A 22,426-nucleotide genomic window follows, 5' to 3' on the forward strand; every position below is an offset into this window, starting at 1 on the left:
GTGGATGCCTTATTTTAGAGCAATAATAACTCCATGAGGTGATGGATACCTGATATATCACTGTGAAAAACTGAATCATGGGGCCGGCACCATGGCTCACTTGGTTAATCCTCCACCTGTGGCACCAGCATCCCATATGGGCACTGGGTTCTAGTGCCTGTTGCTCCTCTTCCAGTCCAGCTCTCTGCTGTGGTCTGGGAGGGAAGTAGTAGATGGCCCAAGTGCTTGGGCCCCTGCACCTGCATGGGAGACCAGGAAGGAGCACCTGGCTCCTGGCTTTGAATCGGCACAGCGCCAGCCGTAGCAGCCATTTGGGGGGGGGGGGAGCCAACAGAAGGAAGACCTTTCTCTCTGTCTCTCTCTCTCTCTCACTGTCTATAACTCTACCTGTCAAATAAAAAAATTGAATCATGTCCCACACTCAAAATTTGTATGTTGAAGTCCTAAGCCACAGTAGCTCAGAACACGACTGCATTTTGAGATATGCTTTGAAAAAGGTAATTAAGCTAAAATGAGGTGGCCTTTTAAAAGAAGGAGAATTTGACAGACACGAACAGAGGGAAAGCCATGTAAAGATCTGGGGAGAAGACAGAGACCCACAAGTCAGGGAGCAAGACCTGGAACAGATCTTTCCTTCATGACCCTCAGGAGGAACCAACCACGCTGAGACCTTGATTTTGGACTTTTGGCCTCCACAGCTGAGAACATAAATTTCTGTTATTTAAGACATGGCATCTATGGTACTTTGTTACCGCATTTTGTGCAAATCTACAAAATAAGGGAACTAGGATCCAGGGTATCAGAGAGTCCTCAGTGGATGGTTCTGGTTGCCCTTCCTGAACCGTCTTAGTAACACTCCAGGGGCTGGTGCTGTGGTGCAGTAGGTTAATCCTCCACCTGTGGAACCAGCATCCAATAGGACTCCAGTTCTAGTCCCGGCTGCTCCTCTTCTGATCCAGCTCTCTGCTGTGGCCTGGGAAAGCAGTAAAAGATGGCCCAAGTGCTTGGGCCCCCTGCACCCATGTGGGAGACCCAGAAGAAGCTCCTGGATGCTGGCTTCGGATTGGCCCAGTTCCAGCCATTGTGGCCACTTGGGGAGTGAACCAGTGGATGGAAGGCCTTTCTTTCTGTCTTTTCCTCTCTCTGTCTGTAACTCTGGCTCGCAAGTAAATAAATAAAATCTTAAAAAAAGAGAGAGAATTAACCTTCAAAGGAGGCATTTGGGAACTGATACAAGTGAGGGCAGGAAACAACCCTTTCCTTAGTGACAACAAAACACACTGGTTAGTGCACTAGCTCCAGAACCACAATGCCCATTTTCAAATCTTGCCTCATCTACTACTTGCCATGTTGTATCTTGCCTCAGGTTCTGTTTTTTACCTATAAAGTTGGAATATTCATCATCATTACTCAATGGATTACATTTGAGGATTTCATGATTACAGACATGCTATACCTTGAGTATAGATCATGCCACAGAACAGGTCCCATGATGTTAACCACTAGCATTATCATTCTTCACGCTTATCTCAGGATCTACTCATATTCTAGCCCTGGTTAGGATGAAAGTAGACAGGAAAGGCAGTGCAGCCCACCAATAATGATCTCAGGTTATCACTGTTTTATCTGCTACTGCCTCTACAGCTCCACATTGGGCAGCCAACATGACCTGAACCCTGGCAAAGGCTGCCGCGCTAAAACTCTTGCCTACATTTTGTGATTTACCCATCACAATAATCCTTGTATGTAAGTTCTATTATCATCAACCCCTGGGTGTAGACAAGAAACAGGGTGGAGAGCTAATTGGCTCAGATGGCCCAGCAAGTGAGAGGAGAGCAAGAGAGCAAGGCTTTCATGGAAAGTCTTTATGTCTGGAAGTCAGTGCTGCTGGGCCCCTGACCTGCACCCTCCACCTGTCCCTTCTCCATCAGAGCGCCCCAAGCCACAGTGCTCTAGGCTGCAAGGAAAGAGAAACCAGTGTTGCAGGCATTTATAAAATGCACAGCTTGCATAAATAAATAGTAGAAAATTTCCCATGAGCCCTTGTCAAGACAATGTGCTACGGAGAGTCTCAGTACGCAATTAAGGCTGGGTGAGTCTTTGTCATGTCCCAAGTATCCGAAGGCTTAGTCTAGGAATACCTACTTTTTTATAACGGAGAAGCCCCAGTGAGTTAAATTTTTCATACCAATGCTCCTTGCATCCCAGCTCACATCTCCAACATCCACAGCTAGAAATTAAGCATGCCTGACTTCAGATAAAGAATCAAAGATCTCTGTTTGGGGGTTTGCAGAGCAAAGACTGCCACTTGCCATCAATTAATCTCAGGAAGTGAATTAAATGCCTGCCATAGCAGGAGCACAAAAAGCTTGCCTTGAAGACAACAGCCTAAAGCTAAACCACAAATCCCCTTCCTAGCAAACCTGCTGCAAGGAAGCCAGTATTATATTTTAAAGAGCACAGTTCTTACAGGACAACACAGCAAACCTCATGTGTTCTACGGCACTGGGTTCAATGTTGGACTTTGGAAATGTACACTGAAATGCAAGTAACCAACCAACCAAAGCTATGAAAGAGCAAAGTTACACACGCGTTTGAGAATGGCACACTTTCCTCAGCTTCATCTGCAGGCCCTCACCTTGCATCCCGTCCTAAGGTCTTGTCAGTCACTGCAAGCACCCACCTAGCTCAAAGCCAATTCTTGAGTGGAGCAAACTTCTCAGCACTCTACAGTAGTCCATCAAGTGGCATACTGATTTGTTTGGGTGTCTGTTATATCAGGCACTGTAGCGGGGAAAGCTGAGCACTTCTGACACCTCACAGTAAGGCGGAAGTGTTTCACCAACACTGAAATTGATTTCCCTTCCTGTGAGCACTTAGAGCAGGATGAGATGTCCCTTCAGAGATAATAATTTGCATGTCTTTTTCATGGGAATCATCCAGTGCCAGGGCCAGAAAAGACCTGCACAATCATTGGGTTTGGCTCTGCCAAGGCAACTGTGGGTAGGACTCCAAATTCAAGAAATCCATAGAAGACTAATTTTTAACTTGATAATTTTGCATGGTCAACGAATGAAGTGACCAATGGCTCTTCTGGCAGATAAAAATGTTCCCCACACCTGCTAGATGGTGAGCTGCTTCTAATTTTCTCCTCCATGGATTTTCAGAACTCATTGGAAGCCATGGTAGACACTCAATAAACAACCAAACTACTGAAAGGAGCTGATGCGTGATCTCTGGTCTCTGAACACTCCTGACACAGTCAGCAGAAACTCACCAGACCTTCTGCAGACACCAGGAAATGCACCCAGTAACAACCCATTCACTTCTGATATACTGTGACAATGTGTCTTGGACTCTTGCCTTGGTTTTCACTTACAGGGGCTACATTTGAATCAGGACGTAAAGTCATCAGAGTAACAGCATCATGAATGTAAGTGAAGGCTGTCTGAAGTCTGCACGGAGCCTGCGGCTGAAAGTCATGAGCAGAGAAGACCTAGGTGTAACACTGATGGTGGTAGACATAGATGATTTTAATGAGGCAGCTATTTAGTGCTCCCGTGTAAACTCTGATCGCTCCTGAGAGGTGGGCACCTACACCTCCATGTCTCTCTCTTATAAGTGGTTGTTCTCAAAGGCTGCACTGCCCACCACCAGCTATATCAGGATCACCAGGGAACTTGATAGAAAATGCTGATTCCAGAGCCCCTGCCCAGATCTACTGAACCATATACAGCAGGGTGTGGCACAGTGCCAGCAGGCGACATTTTTAACAAAGCCCTCTAGGGTCAGAATCAGGCACATGCTATGGTTTGAGAACCACCTCCCAACAATGTTGTCCAAAAGGAGCACCCATGCGGCAATGGTATCCACTGTCAGCAGCACCCAGGCTGCAAGGCTACATTTCTACTCAGTAAGGTCTGGACTGGACTGGACCGAAGCAAGTCAGGTGCCCAGGGTGTAAAATACAAGGAGGAACCTCACCCTAGTCCAGGCCCTGCTTGTCGGGGTTGTGTCGGCACTTGATGGGAATTATCAGCCTGGATGCAATGCTAATGATTCTCCTGCAGAGCTCCATTTCTTTATTTCTTTTTTTTAATTTGACAGATAGAGTTAGACAGTGAGAGAGAGAGAGACAGAGAGAAAGATCTTCCTTCCGTTGGTTCACCCCCAAAATGGCCGCTATAGTCTGCGCACTGTGCCGATCCAAAGCCAGGAGCCAGGTCCTTCCTCCTGGTCTCCCATGTAGGTGCAGGGCCCAAGGACTTGGGCCAGCCTCCACTGCCCTCCTGGGACACAGCAGAGAGCTGGACTGGAAGAGGAGCAACCAGGACAGAATCCGGTGCCCCAACTGGGACTAGAACCTGGGGTGCTGGAGCCGCAGGCGGAGAATTAGCCTAGTGAGCCATGGCACCAGCCCAGAGCTCCATTTCTATTAGCCAATCCACAAATAAGCAAACATAAAGGAGAAAATGAAACACTAGTATTATTACCCATAAAGTACAAAACTACCAACCATAAGGCATTGTTCTACTCTGCTGTCACCTACCTCTTCCATTCTGTAGAAAACAATCTGGTGTCAGGCCACAAGGGTGGGTCCCTGCCTGGGTTACACACAGGACATTAAAAGTGGCCTTTAAGAGGGCTCATATTTATCACCATAAATGGTTCCAACTGGATCTGCCTCGTTGTTGGCTGCCTTTTACTTTTGGGTGAGCCATATGCTGCTACTTAGCAAGGACTCTGATTTTTTCGGTTTCTGGCTCCTGCCTTAATTCATCCTTGAATACTGCTTCTGCCCTCCCGCTAACTATCACTGTTCCCTGAGCTGCCTCTGACCCTTCCCTCATCGCCCACCTGATGGCCATCCCTGGAACCACCTTGGCAAAACTAGGGTCCTTTCCTGCTTCTCTGCGTCCAACTACTTGGGTGTTTGATTCCTGCTGCTACCTAATAGGTCACCTCTGGTCAGGCAGAGGAAGAAGGAAATGACTGCCTGATGTTCGGGGGACAGCCCTGAAGAATTGCCATGTTCCTCAGTCCTAGAGGAGATTGTACCAGATGCTCGAGAAACCGGCAGACAGGATAATGACCCTCTGCTGATTATGAACTTGCTCAGGGACCTGTGTCAAGCCCACCCAAGCCTTGGCATCATGACACCCACTATTTCCTTCTTCTCCAGTCCTATGAGGGCCTGTCATATGCTATTAGTCTGTGCATTACGAGGGGAATTTACTTAGCGAGGCTGTCTTGTCTTCCCTTTTTTTTTTTTTTTTTTTGCCCACGGAAGAAATTGTGAAGGTGACATTCTGTCCTCCACTCCGACTTCACTCAGGCCATTTTGCCATTTTCGATACTAGGATCTGTCACATTGGCAGGCGCTGATGTGGGAAGTCCGAACATAAAGACCCCAAGAAAAGGATGAGTCACAAGAGAGGAAAGGAGACTTAACAAGCAGATGAGTTTATTTCACTTAATGATTAGCTGATGCCTAAGAGGATAATGTGTTTTCGTCCAATCATATTTCCCTTCCTGTTCAGGAAACTGATGTCTAATGCTGTCTAAGACTCATGACATGAGACTCTCTTGGGATGTCATTTGATTATCCTTGCTAGGCCCGCTGAGGGGTCCCTCTTTGTGTTGACTGCCAGCCCGACACATCCTACATAAACCCTCATGAATGGCTACTCCACCTTACTCCAAGTCTCAGGACTAATCAGGAATGCTGTGTGTGCTTCGTAAGAACACCGTCCAACTGTCTGCCCCACGTCTGGTGCACTGTTCGCCAGCAGCCCCTGAATGGTTGGCATCCAAGGAACCTTGGTGAAGGCTGAGGTTGTGTGGGCCTTCTCTTGGACACTTCCATGTTGACAGCATCAAAGGGGCCCTGAGAGAGATGCCACCCCTTATGCTGCCACCAAGGACCTTCTCTAAATGCTAGTTAGGGTACTACTTCCTCAGAAACCTGTAAGGGGTCCCTAGTACCTATGACAGGCACAACCGTCATGACTGGCTGTGAGAATATGTTCACATTTTCAGCGCCAGTGATGCCAGTCCAAAGATCACTTGCTCCTGCCATATTGTGCCATTTACCATGGCCCCAGCACTTTGCCCATGTCCTCTGTAATGAGATTGACCAGACTGAACACCGCTGTGCCTCAGCCTCCACATCTGTAAAATGGGGGAAGACTGGTAGTTAGGAGTCAATGAGTTAACAGGCATTACACTCCTAGAACGATACCTGGCACCTGGTGAACAGTGAACAAGAGTAGAGAAATCTCACCACACAGGGCTAGGTTAAATGAGATCTCCTACTCCAGGCTCAGCCTCCCAAACCAGGGGTAAAGACGGTTTTTCCTGTTCTTGTAGCAAGAAGAGTGAGTAGACGTAGTAGTGTTAGTAGAGTCAGTAGTGTTAGTCAGTAGTGTTACTAGACTCTGCAAGTCATTCTTGCTCTATTTTCCAGTATGGTTGCCACTCAGTGTTCATGGGGGTTTGGTTCCAAGAACTCCCTCAAATATCAAAATCCACATATGCTCAAGTCTCTTATGTAAAATCACATAGTAAGTGTGTTTAACCTACACATATCTATCCTCCCATATACTTAAATTACTTGTAATAGCTAAAAACACAATGTAAACACTATGGAATTAGTTGTCATGCTGTCTTTTTTTTTTTTTTTTTTTTTTGGACAGGCAGAGTTAGACAGTGAGAGAGAGAGAGACAGACAGAAAGGTCTTCCTTCTATTGGTTCACCCTCTAAATGGCCGCTACAGCTGGCACGCTGCACTGATTTGAAGCCAGGAGCCAGGTGCTTCCTCCTGGTCTCCCATGCAGGCGCAGGGCCCAAGCACTTGGGCCATCCTCTACTGCCTTCCCAGGCCACAGCAGAGAGCTGGACTGGAAGAGAAGCAACCGGGACAGAACCGGCTCCCCAACTGGGACTAGAACCTGGGCTGCTGGCGCTATAGGCAGAGGATTAGCCTAGTGAGCCGTGGCACTGGCCTTGACATGCTGTCTTATTTAGGGAAAATGACAAGGAAAAAACCTCTGTACATGTTTGGTACAGACACATTCTTTCCCCAAATATCCTTGATCCACAGTTAGGTTGAACATAGGTCTGAATCCACGGATGCAGACAGTCAACTGTACATCCTTCTCTGTCTCCTACATTAAACCATTAGTATTGTGAAGACAGAGATCTCATCCAACCCATCCTACTTTAGATCCCTCAGCGGCCTTTCACAAAACCTTGAACACAGTCAGCCCTCACCAAACATGGACCGTGTAGGAATTCATCTGAAAAAAAAAAAAGGAATACAAGCAGCCAACTGAAAGGCACAGTATTTGGGGGTTCCATTTGAGGACACAGCATGAGAGTTCAGGCATTGAACTTACCACCTTCCTACTGGAGAAATATTCTTATCATTCAGAAAGCTGCTCCTTGAAGGTGGCCATGAAATAAATGATCACCACTGGGGGTCCTGAATGCATATGGCAGGAACCCATGAATCCGCTTCAGTGGTAGTTAAAATTACACCAAGAGCTGCGCCAGTACATTGTGGGTTAAGCTGCTGCTTGAGACACCAGCATCTCAACTCAGAGTTCAAGTTTAGGCTGCTGTGCTTCTGATCCAGCTTTTCACTCATGCTCCTGGGAAAGCACTAGAAGATGGCCCAAGGACTTGGGTCCATGCCACCCATGTGGGCTACCCAGATGGAGGTCCTGGTCCCTGACTTCTGTGCCCAGTTGTTGAGGACATTTCGGGCAGTGAACTAGCAGATAGAACTTTCTCTTTCTCTCCCCCACCTTCCATCACTCTGCCTTTTAAATAAATAACTCTTTTACAAAAATGCTTCCTATTATACTTCCTTTTTTGAGAGAGACTGCCTAGAGATCCTTCATTGAATGTTCAGTGGGTTCTGTGAGGCCTCAAATTAAGAACTCTACAGTTACCTATTGAGAGACACATTTCTAGTCCTCCAGTGCTTTGCATCTGAAGAGAGGTGTGGTTACCCTGAGGAGGCACAGATCCACCAAGCAGGGAGAACTGGGCAACAGGCTTGCATTAGTTCATTTCCATTTGTATGGTGAAATGCCTCAGGCAGACTATTTTATAAAGAAAACGGGTTATTGTGGCTCACAGTTCTGGAGGTACAGGGTTGAGGAATCGTACCACGTGATGACTTTATTGCTGGCAGAGTTCCGAGGGTGGAACATAGCATCACATGACGAGATAGGGGTGTGTGCATGTGAGTGTGCGTGTGCCTGTGCGTGTGTGTGTCTTCTTATCTCCTTCCTCACATATAAAACCATAAGAATTCAATCATGGGGGCTCCATCCTAATGACTAATCCTCATCACTCCCCACTCGCCATTGCTGGGTACAGCTTTCACTCTCTAAATGGGCATTACGTTAAAATGCACAAAGCCTAGAGGGGCACTCAAACTCTGCCCAACCCATAGCAAGATTCTTGATGATTTTAGTGAAAAAACAGGGGAGGCTCCCAAGATCATTTCATGTTAAGACATCAACGAGGCAGGCAGAGTGAAGGTCTTGGGAAGCTCCATGGCTCTGTCTGCCTGGATGAGTGTCCAGCCGGAGGCCATCTGTCACAGCCAGCATGCCCCCCTGCCCACCCCGAGCTTGGCACGCATGCTCGCCATGGCTCAGTCTGGCAGGGAGGGTTGCTTCTGTCAGGCTGACTACGAAACACGCTACCTCAGGATCCAGACACAATAAACGAGGCTGTTCACCTGATGAGCACACAGAGAGTTCAGTGACACTTAAAACCCAGGGCCAGCCCGGACCCATAGCAAAGGGGAGACAAGCCCATTAGTGGAGAGGCCCCGTGGCACTCCCTGCTGGCAGATGATGCGGGAGGAACCCTCACCCAGAAGCCTGTTTTTATTTGCAGAAGCCACAGTGGTAAATCAGAGCCCATCCTAGCCCATGCTGGGCACCGGGATTTCTCTTGGAGCTATCGCTATCACTGCCCATAGGCCACTAAAACCCGCCTGCATTCAGAATGATTGATTCTGCTCCAACAGCAAGCCACAAACTCATGTTGAAAAACCCACTTCAAGTGTCATTAGCTTCCTTTATGGGTTTTTCAGGTCATAAGGAATAGGGCCTGGGAGTCCTATCTTCTGCAAAGCAGAGGGGAAGAAAGGGGGTGTTGGAAGAGGTAGGGGAACTAGAAAAAGCCACAGAAGCTGGTGAGCCTGTTTCCTGCCAATCAACAAGATTGATCCTGCAAAATTAGGCCCCGGCAGCCTCCGTGCCAGTGTGGGATCTTCTAATGCAAACCCAAGAGCCTTGAGTTGGGTTTCTCTTTCATGGGTTGGAAGGGAAGGAAAATGGAGCCGGGTCCACCTTTGGCCCAGCATCAGAGTCTGTAGGGTACCTGGGACACAGGAAGTCAAGGCAAAGGAGGAGCATCTAGACTTCCCGACTGGTCACGGGAGGACCCATGCCTGCCACACTGCAACAGAGGCTGTTGTGGGCTGTCCGGGTAAAGCAGCCGCACAACAGCCGCCATGGCCAAAGCGGCAGCCCAAACGCACGCGAGCCTGCGAAGCCGGAGTTCTGTAGCATGGCGAGTTCTACCCACCACCTGACCCACGTTTAGCAATTCCACTGCACCACGGGGCAGACAGCTCCAGCCTGGGATGACTGGCTCCCTGAGCCCCTCTCCGGCAAGCAATGAAAGCAAGATCCACTTTGAAAATTTTCCCCCATCATGCAAACTGACATAGGCATGCTTTTCAAAAACCCACAGCCAATCTGTTGATCATTACTTATTTACAAAAGCCTTCGGGCAGAAAGTCCTGTAAAAACCATACTTGATACGGTATACACTAGCTTTTTCTGCTTGTGGAAAAAAAAGTCCCCCAAGGCTACCTCAAACCATCACTTTCTATTGCACATAAAATGTAGCGTGTAACACTAAAGTATTTAATATATATGGTATAATATATCTACAGGAAAGGCATTTGTGTAGAAGTATGTTACCCTGGATTTGGTAATTTGATGTTTTGCTGAAGGCTACGACTTAAAAAAGCCTCCACCTCATACAGCAGACTTGTCATCCTGGTACCCAAGAGCCAACAGAATAAAGAAGTACCCTTAAGCAGCAAAAGTCTGACACAGCTTTGAAGCATATGAAAACAGTATAACTCCTCAGAATTATTATTACTCAAGATCAAAGAAATGAGCCATACTTTACATAGCAAACAGGGACAGGGAATTTGGCTCCAAAGGTTTCAGATTTTTCAGACTTCTCTTTATTTATTTATTTGCTTCTCTAAATTTAGGCAAAGGAGAGCGCCTAGGCCCTCTCTCTCCTTTACATGGAGAACGCTATTAGCATTAGATAAGGCGATTACCTAAAGGTGAGTCAATAGGAAATGAGTGCTAACATGACAACTGGCGTCATAAAAATGAGAAGCTTGGCAGTTGGTGCGTTTTATTCTTCCTCGTAAACGGTAAACAAGCATGTAAATCAGCCGCATCCTGGCAAGGCTGAGTGCAGGGGATCGGAGAGAACTTGGAGGCAGACGTTAAGCAGGAATAGGTGGTCCTGATGCCAACGGGGACAGGGCTGGGTGAGTCGTCCACCGAGAACCTGCATCCCCCAGGACGTGAAGTGAACGGGGGACTGCCCTTGCCCACGTCCCACAGAGACACGTGGAGGGAGATGCAGAGGTGATGAACAAGCAGGAAACAGAAATCGCCCTTGCTTTACTTCAGCTATCAAAGGGAGGGGCGTGGCCAACGGCAACCAAGAGAGGAAGCCACATCACAATGGGAGGAACCAGGCAGGGTGAGCAGGGATGGAATCCGTCCTGAGTCTCCAAGGTGTGTGTTAGGATGTCAGAGGAAATTCACACTGTGGTTGGCCGATGAATAGCAGACAAAAAGGGGAGAGGAGGGTGAGCAGGTCAGGAAGAGGCCCCTGCGGTGAGCTCTGGTGAGAGGCGGTTTCACCTGCTATCTCTTAGAGGGAGAGGCAAAGAGGAAGGAAGGAACAGAGGGAGGGAGGCAAGAGGGCAGCAGGGAGGACGCAGAGGAGCGAGGAAGGGAGACAGGGAAGGAGGGAGGGTTGGGGGGGGGACAGGAAGAAGGGAGAGAGCGAAATTAAGAAGCGGGGGAGTGCACTGTATTTCATAATTAATATTGCTTTTAGCCTGAGCAGAATGGGATTACTTTTGAACTTTGCTTTGGCAAGTCCACAGATTATTAGAGGTTTTTTTTTATCGGTCAAAATCAATTAGCAGAAATTTGATTTCAATCGACAGGATAAAAGGAAGGTAATCTTCAGGTTCATTTTTGATTGTGATGATACATCTCACATATGGCCTTAAGTACAGAAAACAGCCCTCGGAGGGGCTCCAGCAGAAAGAGACTTGCCGCAGGCAAGCCGAGCCCGCCAGCTCCTCCGATTGGCTCTCGCCATCATTAGTGCCACTGCTGTTTAGGAGCCACACAGACAGGACATGGTGACAGCTGAGACTTTAAAGCCTATGTATTTTTCAAACAGCTTTTCAAACTGTTTTTCATGACAGAATTTTTCCAGCTCTATCATTAACTGCTGACAAGCTGACAGAGTAAATACTCCTGCCTTTAAGTTGCCGTCTAAGCGTCTCGCTCCCCTCCCCCCTGCCTAGCTCACACTTGGCTGGGTGGGGGCGGCTCTGGGCCTAGGCAGGGTGGGGAGGGGACCAGGAGAGGAGAGGGAGCTAGAGAGAGACAAGGGCGCGGCCACCTACCCCCCCATCCCCACCCCGTCCCTCCCCCCCCTTACCTCATCAACTTGGGCGAGGAGTTGGGTGAGTTCCTCATGCCTCCGTTCCGCTGCTTTTTTTTGGGTGACAGCGTTGACGGCTGCTCATCTTCAACTGGAAATACAGGCAGCTCGTGAGATGAGGAAGGGCGTGAGGGCAGAGGGCAAAACACGGTCGAGATATCAAAGGACACACACTCAAGGCTCAGTCACTCACTAGAAGTCATGGCTGTCTTTTAGACCCGATGGCAAAGAGCGAATGAGTTAGTCAGGGAGGCCAGCCTAGAGGGCGTGGGGGAGACGGGCCCTTTCCACGCCACCCTTTGAACATGCACTTCAAAGACTACAAGAGTTTGTCAACCCCCTTCGGGGTGGGGGGAGTGGGAGAAATTGTGATTTACTTGTATAACAAATAGATTTATCTATGAACACACCATCAGTATTCTTCGAGTTACTTTAGGTTACTTTGCTTAGCTGGCTCAGCGAATGAGTTTTCTCATAACCAAAATCAGAAATAGAGTTGTATGTGACAAAGCAGCATGATAACTGGCAGCCTGCTGCTTCTCCGGATGAACCAGCTGACAGGTTCCTGGTCCCTGCACACCAGAGAAAGAGCCTTGAAGAGAGGCAAGGATTCAGGGCCTTACCAGCCAATGTCCCCATCACTCAGGACTGGGAACATTGGTGCATGCTGGCAACAGAATCCCCATACCAACTCAGCTCTCATTCCTTCAAATGGAATCCTTCCTTAATGCATGAAGACAGGAGGAAGAGAGAGGGCCAGGCTGGCGAGCTTGGCTGGAGAAGAGTGACAGAGTGAAGGAGGAAACTGCCATTGAAAGCTATCTCTGACAATGTGGCACAGGGGGCAGGATGGAGGGCAGCATGGGAGATGGGAAACCAAAGGCTGTTTTCCAAATGTCTGAACCACACAGATTGCTAAGCAATGTCAAGCGTCACTCACCAACAGCACGGCACTCTCTACTGCTCTTGCCCAAAGAAACCTGCTAAAAAGCTTTGCAGATGTAGCAGCTTGTTATCATGCTTCTTTTTAGGAGCGCTGCTTAATAATTAGCAGATGCATACCCAGCCCATCACCCAAGGGCATCAGCAGCAAAATTCTAGTCCTCCTCTTCCCACCCCCACCCCCATAATTCAAGCTAAAGCTGTAATGTCAAGAAGGAAAAGTAGACTCTTCAGATTTCTAGAGTTGACTGCAACAGAGGCTAGCAGGTAGCACCCCTGAAACTCAGAATGCATGGCAGTTATGTTCAAGCTAAGAAGAGAAATGTTAGCAGTGACCGTGTTGAAAGAAGCTAGAAACATGTTAATGGTGTGTGTGTCTTTGATGGGGGAGAAGATGCCATTTCAGCTACATGACGCTGTGCAGGAAGACCCACACCAGAGCATGCATTAGATGGTACTTCCCGAAAACCCCAAATAAATGTAGTAGGTTATGGCACATGGTTCCAAAGGGATTATGATAATCCAATGACTGTTCGAACCTATCCTACTTTCAGTGTGGAGTAGGCCAAATTCTGGCTGACACAGAGAAAGGGAACCAGAGAGTGGTGTGAGGTTAGAGTGATACTGAAAGGAATGCTGGCAAGAAAGCACCTGCTAAGGCTCTCAGCCCACTCACTCCACCACCTGCTCCCTCTGCTCCACCCCCCCCGCCCCTGCCCCCACCAGAGGCCCTCTGCTCAAGCTGCTACCATATCAGTCACTTAGTGCTCCAGGCGGGGACTATGTGGCTCAGAGGATATCGCATCTTATCAGAAATGAGTATCCACAGCAAATCACACAGAGACTAAACAGCACTTAAAAGATTAAAGGAAAAAAATACAAGCCACATAAATGGTATTGAAAAAAATCACTTGGAGTTGATATGCATCTCTCCGCAAGCAAACAGGGACCCTGAGCTTGACCCGAATCCATCTTCCTTTCACAGGATAGGGGTCGGGCATTCCAGGCAATTATGGGATAGAAATGTGTGTAAGTATACTTTTGCATGTTTCCCACCTTGGAAGGAATGGAAAGTCTTACAATGAGTGCACCCATAATAGAAGTTCACCTTTTAATATGGGTCACTTGCAATTGTTATATTGTATTCAGGATGACCTGGATTAGCTGTGTAGCAGGCTGGGCTGAATGTGGGTGTGGGAGTGTGTGTTCATTAGAGTCGGTCTTGAGGGGATCCGATTCTGTTCTTCTCTTCCACATCGTCGTCTTAAGCCTCGAATGCAATACCCGAAAGGTCTTTTACCTAACCTTGCCTATGGCTAACTTTATTCAAGTCCACTATACTACCAATGGTTGTGCTCAGTTATACAGTGAGTTGATACAAGCTAAGACCTGAACAGAAGTCACTCTTACTGGAATTTTTGCTGGATTTTTCTGCTTCCCTGTTTGCACAGGGTCTGTAATAAATAATCTCTTCTTTGATTAAGGACCCATTATCTCTGCAGCTGGTCACTAGCTGTTTACAGGCCTGATCTTCTGATGGAACGCTAGCAAGTTCATACCTGTTAGCCAGCTCCAGAGAGACACCTCACTGTGGCGGCACAGTTCTGCCTCCTTCTATGCAAGGAAACTCTTTATTTTCATTGCAACTCAGAGAGATCATCCATCATAATCATATTGCATTTAAACTGGGATTTGTTTTCTTAAACGCAACTCAAGATCAAAGGTTTCCTCCTGCACTCGTGGCTTGGAAATGCAGATTTGTTCCGTGCAGAGATGGGGGCAATGTCTCCAGCTTAAATATATGAACATTGTGTGACGGGGACCATTACGTATGGCTTAGGTCCCACAAGAGAAGCAGTGATAACTTCATCCTCATAAGTAGGATATAAACCATATTTAATTATTAGCCTTTATATGGATTCCATCCATGTCTACATATTTAAAGAAAGCAGATCTAGGAAAACTTTTAGTTAAACTATAAAATATAATTTTCATTTCATGGCTTCTGTGACTCCATGAGAGGAATAAAAATGGAATTAAAAGGGAGATTTCAATTTACTTACATTCAGGAACGATGAAGGAGTGGGAGTGATGGGCCACTACCTCATGACAATGCCTACTGACGGGCTCATATTTAACCTCCTGCTCTGCTAATTGCAATACACCTCTTGTCTCCAGCATTTGCATTTGCCTTCGTGCTGGAGAAGCTACCCAGAGATATGATCCTTTAAAGAAATCTGACTTACCAGCTTCTTTAAAACACAAACCAGCTCAGGAATCTAATGTGGAATTTTTATAGGAGCTGAACTCCATCCAGTCTCCAAGTACTCATAAAATTCAAGGGCTTGTTTTTGTACATCCCTAAGTATAACACTTAATGTGCTGTTGTAACTTCCCAGCGCTCCCTTGTCTAATAGGCACTGAATCTAACAGTTTTACAGTTTGGAAAGACTCAGCACCAGAAAAATGTCAGGCAAGTCTAATGAGGCTTCAGATCCCCTGGTTTGCGCTGGAGTTTAATTTAAAGTTACAATGATGTTTTAACATGTTTGCTTATACTTGACTAAAGAGGATTCATTATTTCAATGACATAACCTCCAGACAATGTTCTGGGAATTGATTTAAGATGTGGTGGTAATTCCAACAGCCTTAATGCAGAGTCGAACATCTGTAACAACATTTTACTCCACTTTTCATCAGCGTGCTGTTTTCCAGCACAAAGCCGGGCAACGTCTTCCAGAAACACTGGCCAGAAGCCTGGGCTTACTTCAAAATGATCATATATTTTACTAGATTTTTTTTAAAAAAAGAAATATCTTCTTTTATCAGCCTAGCCAGGTTGCAAATACCGTGTCAGGGTTCACTAATGCCTCTTTATGGGTCCTTGAAGTGAAATGGGGCAGCGACTGCAATTTTGAGCTTTCCCAAATAATCCAGTACCTGCACGCAGGGACCAAAAGCTCAGCTACGGCCTGGGCCACAATCCCGGTTCCCTGTTTCCCCAGTGAGACTTCGGGGGCTGATTCTGTTTGATACATAAAGGTGAGTTTGTTGGCTGGAGTTAAAAAAAAAAGTTCAAAGCAAATAAACTCCGAAACATAGTGAGAGGCAAACAATCTGTAATCGTGAGTCAGCTGGCTATCTCTCCTACGTTATTAATCACCACATCTGGAGAAACCCACATCTGCACACACTTAGCAGGTCATTAGTAACGTCATATTCACACTGGAATCACTCGGAGTAAGAATCATGCAAAGTGGTTTGAGCACAAAGGCTTCTAGCTAACAGGACGTCCTACTGGAGTCTCCAGCAGGCTGCGAGTTGGAGGGTAGGGTCATTTTCATGATTATTCATTGTTGGTTAAGCTTTGCCTGTTTGGTATTTTTCTGCCCGACAAGCTAAATGCATGCTGAAATCCGCATTAGGACATCTCTCTTCTTCAAGTGGGCTCAGCACGTTAAAGTAGAGCATTGAAGGGTGCAATTATTAAAACTTGGGATGGATCCCAGGACTCCTTCACCTGGCTCGCTCACAAGCTGAGAATTGGGAGTTGTGTTCTTGCACTCAAATGGGTCTTTGGGATAGCGTGATCTAGCTCCATGCTTGACTGCCAAACAATAAGAAGAAAAGAAAATGGAAATTAATCCTCAGTGAAATCTGCTGATAGAAAAGTTCCAAGGCACTCTCAACATCAAAACTCAGGATGGACAGGGAGGCTTGTCCCTCCCAGCTAAATCCCCCTTTTCCTGGTGCTCACCACCTCCTCAAACTCTTTTTGTTGTGTTTTTGTCATCAACGTCAATAGGAATAATATCTGTGGAAATTCAGAAGATAACCTATGGGCAATAACTTCTACACAACAATAACAATACCTGGCTGCCCTCTCCCCCACAACATACATGGACACAGACACCTCCCTTGCACAGCAAAGTCAGCCCCGTGATCTCCCGAAGCCTGTGGAAGGGGATTCTCCTAAACCATCATTACTTCGACATCAGCAACCCTCCCTGTTAAGCTACTGCGTTCTACTTGAACCGCCGGCATGGCCAGTTCCCCCTTTTGTGATGTCACTGGCTAACTTAGAAGGCTTGGGTGTGCCACTGGTCTGAGTGTGGTGAAGCACCTCCTTGAATCACAGAGACATCAATGAAAAGTTTTTATTATTCTTTCAGGCTGCATATTCTGCTGTATAAAAATTGAAGAGAAAAATGGAGGGAGACATTGTTAGAACAGAGATATAATAGCGTGCTTCCTGTTTTCTATGGGCTTACCAAACTTTTCCACAAGAAAAATCATGGAAGACTTAGTAACACAGTCACTTGGTAATGTGATAGTCCACCATGGACAGAATGCCCCAGCTGACCCAACCTTCCTCTGATATTGTCTGAGACTCTCCGGGAAGGTCTACGTGGCCACAGTAGGGCCAGCAGGGATTGGAACATAGAATGGCAGCACTTTACAGGGGCTGTTTCCTGTTCTGAAATCTGAGACCTGCCAGGACCCTGGCTGCCTGTTACACAGCCTAGACTGGGGAGAGAGTGTGAATGTTGCCTTAAGCAATGACTAAATCAAAACAACAACCATAAAACGCCAGATCTGTAATCCATCCTGTGAGTTTGGTGTTATAACTGCTGCAAGGGAGCACTTGACTACCGTCTCAAGACGAATCCCACAGGAGAGACCGTCAGGGGCCCACCAACGGGCATGAGCCGAGTCCATCTCTGATAAGAAAAAATGGGCATGAGGGTCAGGTTCTGTACCTAGAGGGCAGTGAGCAGCTCAGTGTCAGAGCACAGGGCAAAGTGGGTGATTCCCTTGGAATGAGATTGAGATAATACATGGGTACTTCAAAAAGTTCATGGAAAACTGGAATCAAAAGTTATTTTGGTGCAAAAAAAAATTTTGAAATTCATGCAGTTTTTTTGATAATACACATTTATCATAAACTTTTGAAGATCTATAATATTTTTGGACCACATTAAACTTTTCCTTTCATCCCATTTTCCATGAACTTTCTTTTGAAAGGCAGAGAGATAGAGAGACAGCATGTGCATTCCCATATACTGATTAACTCCCCAGATGCCCCGAATGGCCAGGGCTGGGCAAACCAAAGCCAGGAGCCAGAAAATCAATCCAGGTCTCCCATGTGGGCGGAAGATAGGACTGCTTGAGCTCCCAAGGTCTGCATTCGCAGGAAGCTGGGATGGGAATTGGAGGTGGGACTCGAACCCAGGTACTCTGATGTGGGATGTGGGCATCTTAAGCAGCAGGCCGAATGCCCACACCTCTGTGAACTTTACCTCTATTTATATCTCTAAGAAGTCTGAGGACCACTTGGTGGCAATCTTGATCAAAGCAACATATGAAACTATTCATTGCCAATCATGCAAATATTAACATAAAGAAAAGAGAAAGGTTGCTACTCCACCAAAGCAACCTCAACCGTCAAAATATCTCAAGCATTATCAAACTCTGTAAAATCGAACAATCACATTATCGCAACTTAATTTCACAAACTTCTAGCCAAGAAACAGAAGAGACGTTCGTTCGGAAAACCCAAAGGGTGTAGGTTTAAAACAATAATCTGTCGTTCTATAAAATGTGAGTGAAAAAGGACCTGCCAGTGACCTGCCCTGAGCTGGGCTGGTCCAGCTCAGGGAGTGCCCACCCCACACTGGCTGAGGGGGTGGGGTGGGGGGCTTGTTGCAGCTATTTCATTTCTGGCTTTTGTGGAGCTAATAAGAGAATGGGGAGGGAGACTTTAAGGAACAATAGGTTATGTAGAAGTTAATCACAGGGTACATTTCTGGCTCTATTCACTGCCTAGGAAACCTGAATTGTATAAGTTTGAGTCCATCAACACAGAGTAATGAAAGAATTCACCTCCTACTTGGGAGAGAGAGAGAGAAAAAAAAAACACTATATAAATATATTAACAGAATCCACATGACCTGGAATGCAATGCTTTTTACATAAGTACCATAGGCCTAATGGGTCCGCTAGAATCAAATTTGATGGTGACACAATCCACATATCGCCACCACCCTCTTCCCCAACCACATTGAACTTGGTAGGAGTCCAGCACCCACCAGGGCCTCCTGGAAATAGAATCTCAGCTCAGTTTCTCCACTCAAAGGCCAACCTGCCGGAATCACTTGCCTAACACTGGGCCCTGCTCTGTATCTGGTAGAAAATTCCTTCTGAAGACCCGGTAGTCTGCGGCCTTTTCTTTCTTTCTGCTCCGAGCACACTATCGCTATTGCCTCAAGGGCAAAGAGACGTTAGGTATTAGTTTCTTAGAGATGAGTCCCAGAGACAAGTGACGGAATGCTAAGGGGAAATCTACGGCTGCAATCAGAGAGGCAAGAACACCCCGGCCTGACTGCTAAGCAGTTTGGAGCTGAGGAAGCTTATGGGAGACGGAGGACCATTCTCACTTTGTCGGAATGAGACTGGCAGTCGGGGCGGGGGGTACCCGAGTCTAACAGAAACAGCCTCATTCCAACTTCTCCTTCTCTTTCTACTCCCCACTCCCGACATCAACCAGATGGTGACCACTTTGAGGCCTGAAGGTACACCTGACTCCTCTCTGTGGCCCCAGCGCACGCAGGGCAAGGAGAGGGCGTGCCACGTCCCTCTCACCAAGAGTGGCCTCATCCTTCGCAGCACACTGTGGCCTACGCCATCCACGGGCGATGGCCCAGAACCGAGAAGGGTTTTCACATTTGTAAAAAGGTTTGGGGGCAGAAACGTAAGAGTAACAATCTTTTTGTACACATTCGAGTGATGTAAAATGCACACTTCAGTGGCTATCAATAAAATGTTGTCCGTTTACAGCGGCTTGTTTATCTGTTGCCCATGGCTGCTTTCGCTCTGCAGTGACAGAACAGAGTTAACTGTGATAAAGGCCAGATGGCCTGCGAAGTCTAAGAGGTGAACTAGCTGGCCCTGCCCAGAAAAAGTCCCCCTCCACTCCCCCAGTCGTTTAATCGTCACACATTTTCCTGGCTTCCCAAGCCTTCCAAAAGGCCAAGGCTCTTCCCAAACTGCCCAGACAGCCAAACAAGAGAGAGAAGCACTTGGAGGCCACGTGAAGTGTTGCAGATCCGGGGAAGTCAGGAGCAAGGAACCCACGTGGTTTGGCGACACGCGCCCCTACCAGGCAACCTGCTGCGAGCCCCGCTGCTGTCCTTGTGGCTGAGCACACGGGTCAGGGGAGCCTCCCGTCTCCCGGCTCCAGCTAAGTTAGATTCTTCCACCTGGTACTTTGAGGATCAAGGCGAACCCCAGCTCCCGTGAGCCATTCCTCGAAGCTGTCAGTGTGTGCTGCCAGTCCACCCTGTGAGCGGCCCGTCCAAGACAACAGATTAACCATTAGACTAGATATGCTGAAAATATACAGCTTCAACCTTTCCCCGGCTAGCTCAGAGCGATATATAGATGATTATTTCAACCGTCAGCTGCCGCATAGATTTAAACCCCTGCACAATAACTCCTGCCTTCATCTGCCCCTTGTCAAACTCACACAGCTTTAGTTGGAGGATACATGGTGTGGCAGTTTCACTGTGAATCCAGAATGATCCAGACGGCGGCTGTCTCTTTGTTAACAGGAAGCCAAACTGATGAGTTTGTAATGCATTTCTTATCAAAGGTAGTTTCAGAAAAGAAAATGTGCCCCATCAGTTTGGCTAGAAATTCACATACACTAGATTATGGACTTAATCAGAACATCTCTGTTATTTTCTTGGGGAAATAGATAATTCCACATCCACCCCATTAAAATCATTTTGTGCCGATGAATTATGTATTTATGAATTTATAATTATCTTTGATTTTTTTCCCCTCTTGCAAGTATACTTAATAAAGACCATCAGCTAGAGCCTACAAAGCCCTGGTGCTTAATGGATACAAGCGTGCTAATATATTTTTTTTAAGTTAATGCTGATTTTTTGAGCTTTGTGTCTAAAATGATCACAGTGGATGGGTGAAGTGCAATTTTCCACCCCTACATTTAACAAAGACAGAATGCATCGTAATGGAATTTATGAAGGAACTCTCTTCCTAATACACCTTCTTATCAAAGAGGTTCGGATTTACCATAGGTCAGATCAGGTCCCCTCTGATAAGTAGCAAGAGAAAGGCCATGCCCGGCACCCTGAAAGGGCTCCCTCCCACAGGCGACTGCACCGGCTAGTTACCTGCTTTCGTCCTCCTGAACTCACAAGTTAAATAACAGCTTGAAAATCACTATTTTCCCTGTCTGTACTGAAAATTATGACATTTTATTCATCCTGGACTTTTTCTTCTTGATTCCTGAGGAATTGGGTACCCCTTAAATTCAGAGCCTAGGGCAGAGGGCCTCCCTACCCCACCCTAATCCCAGCCCTGCCCTGTGGAATTCTCAAGGGTTTTCACGGCTCTGGTTCTGCTACCCCAGAGAGCTGCACAGGCAGACACAAAGGAGGAGCTGTTTTGTTGGATCATTTCACGCTGTTTGCATGGGCTCGTGAAGGAAGGGCCCTTGCAGCAAGCGCATCCTTGTGGATTTACAAATTGTCAGGCATCCAAAGGAGTGGGGAAAAGATCATGCTGCCTCAGGAGTCTGAGATGTGCCACCTGCCCAGGGTGAGAAACAGAAAAGAGAGAAGGGGTCAGGTGTCTCAGGGACTTGATTTCACACCCCACGTCCAAGGCTCCTGCGGAACGCGGTCTGCTGATTTACATCGCCACTCGGGGGCCCAAGTTTCCATTTTCTTCTGTGTTTGGATACAGAGACTGCTTTTTTCCTCTGATTTTTCCCCTTCTCCCAGACACCTTCAAATACGCATGACTGGCAGAAGACGTCAGTCATATTTTCATTTCCATTTTCTCTTTGCTATTTACATTTTTAAAATTAATGCTTGCCCCAGCGATTCTGTTATTTGAAGGCCAGCTTTGGACTCTTAATTGTGTGCATGTGATATTGTTTTCTAAGCCATAAATGTGACACTGATAAGGACTGGTATTACTATTAACACTGTTATTATTATCGGCTCATCTATAAAGACCATATCCCCACCGAGCCAGGGGTGTCGAGAGCCCCCTGGAATTCTAATACGTATTCCAGATGGTTGCCCCGATACTTTCTCAGGAGCTGATAAAGGTAAAATGCATGGGTTTTTAGCACAACCCAGGTGCCCGATGAAGAATGTTCTGCCAGAACACTACAGAAATACAGTGTGCTCTTAACCTTGGGAGGAAGGCCCAGGCTCGATTGCGATTTTACACTAAACACAGCATTTAGTCTACTCTGTAAGGGCATAGTCACCTTCTAAAGATGTTCTTGAACTGTAAAATCGTTATCTATATTCTCCTATAATTTATCATCAGGCACACTGTGTGCCACCCTTGTAAGTGCTAGCGCAGGGCGGGGCCCTGGCTGGTGAGCAAAGGGAGAGGACACCGTGGTGTGAAGCCGCGGGACGGGAACAGGTCTGGGGATGTCCTGCTGTGTGGCCTCACCCTCAAGACAAGACCACCACGCAAACGCAGAACCAGGTCCAGGTCTGTGAACTTCTCACTCAGATCCTAGAAACCACCAGGATTCCAAGAACTTCTAGAATCAGTCTGTCTGTCCAAGCCCCAGCTCCGACCCTCTTTAGAGTCCTGATCTCACACAGGTTCATCAGCATCCCG

At 47.0% G+C, this 22,426-nt stretch overlaps 1 protein-coding gene across 23 annotated transcripts in view; it reads right to left on the bottom strand.

Moving 5' to 3' along the window:
• The window catches only part of KCNMA1 (potassium calcium-activated channel subfamily M alpha 1), a 783,049-nt gene that overhangs the window by 91,877 nt on the left and 668,746 nt on the right, over positions 1 to 22,426 (bottom strand). For 15 of the 23 annotated variants that reach the window (XM_070056983.2, XM_070056982.2, XM_070056984.2 and 12 more), the window contains 1 exon segment: positions 11,807 to 11,900. In XM_070056983.2, the coding sequence (XP_069913084.1) occupies positions 11,807 to 11,900 (94 nt within the window). 23 annotated transcript variants of the gene reach the window in all.

The sequence above is a fragment of the Oryctolagus cuniculus genome, chromosome 15 (assembly GCF_051225735.1).
Source record: "Oryctolagus cuniculus isolate XC-2025 breed Fujian yellow rabbit chromosome 15, ASM5122573v1, whole genome shotgun sequence".
In the NCBI taxonomy this organism is placed as follows: domain Eukaryota; kingdom Metazoa; phylum Chordata; class Mammalia; order Lagomorpha; family Leporidae; genus Oryctolagus; species Oryctolagus cuniculus.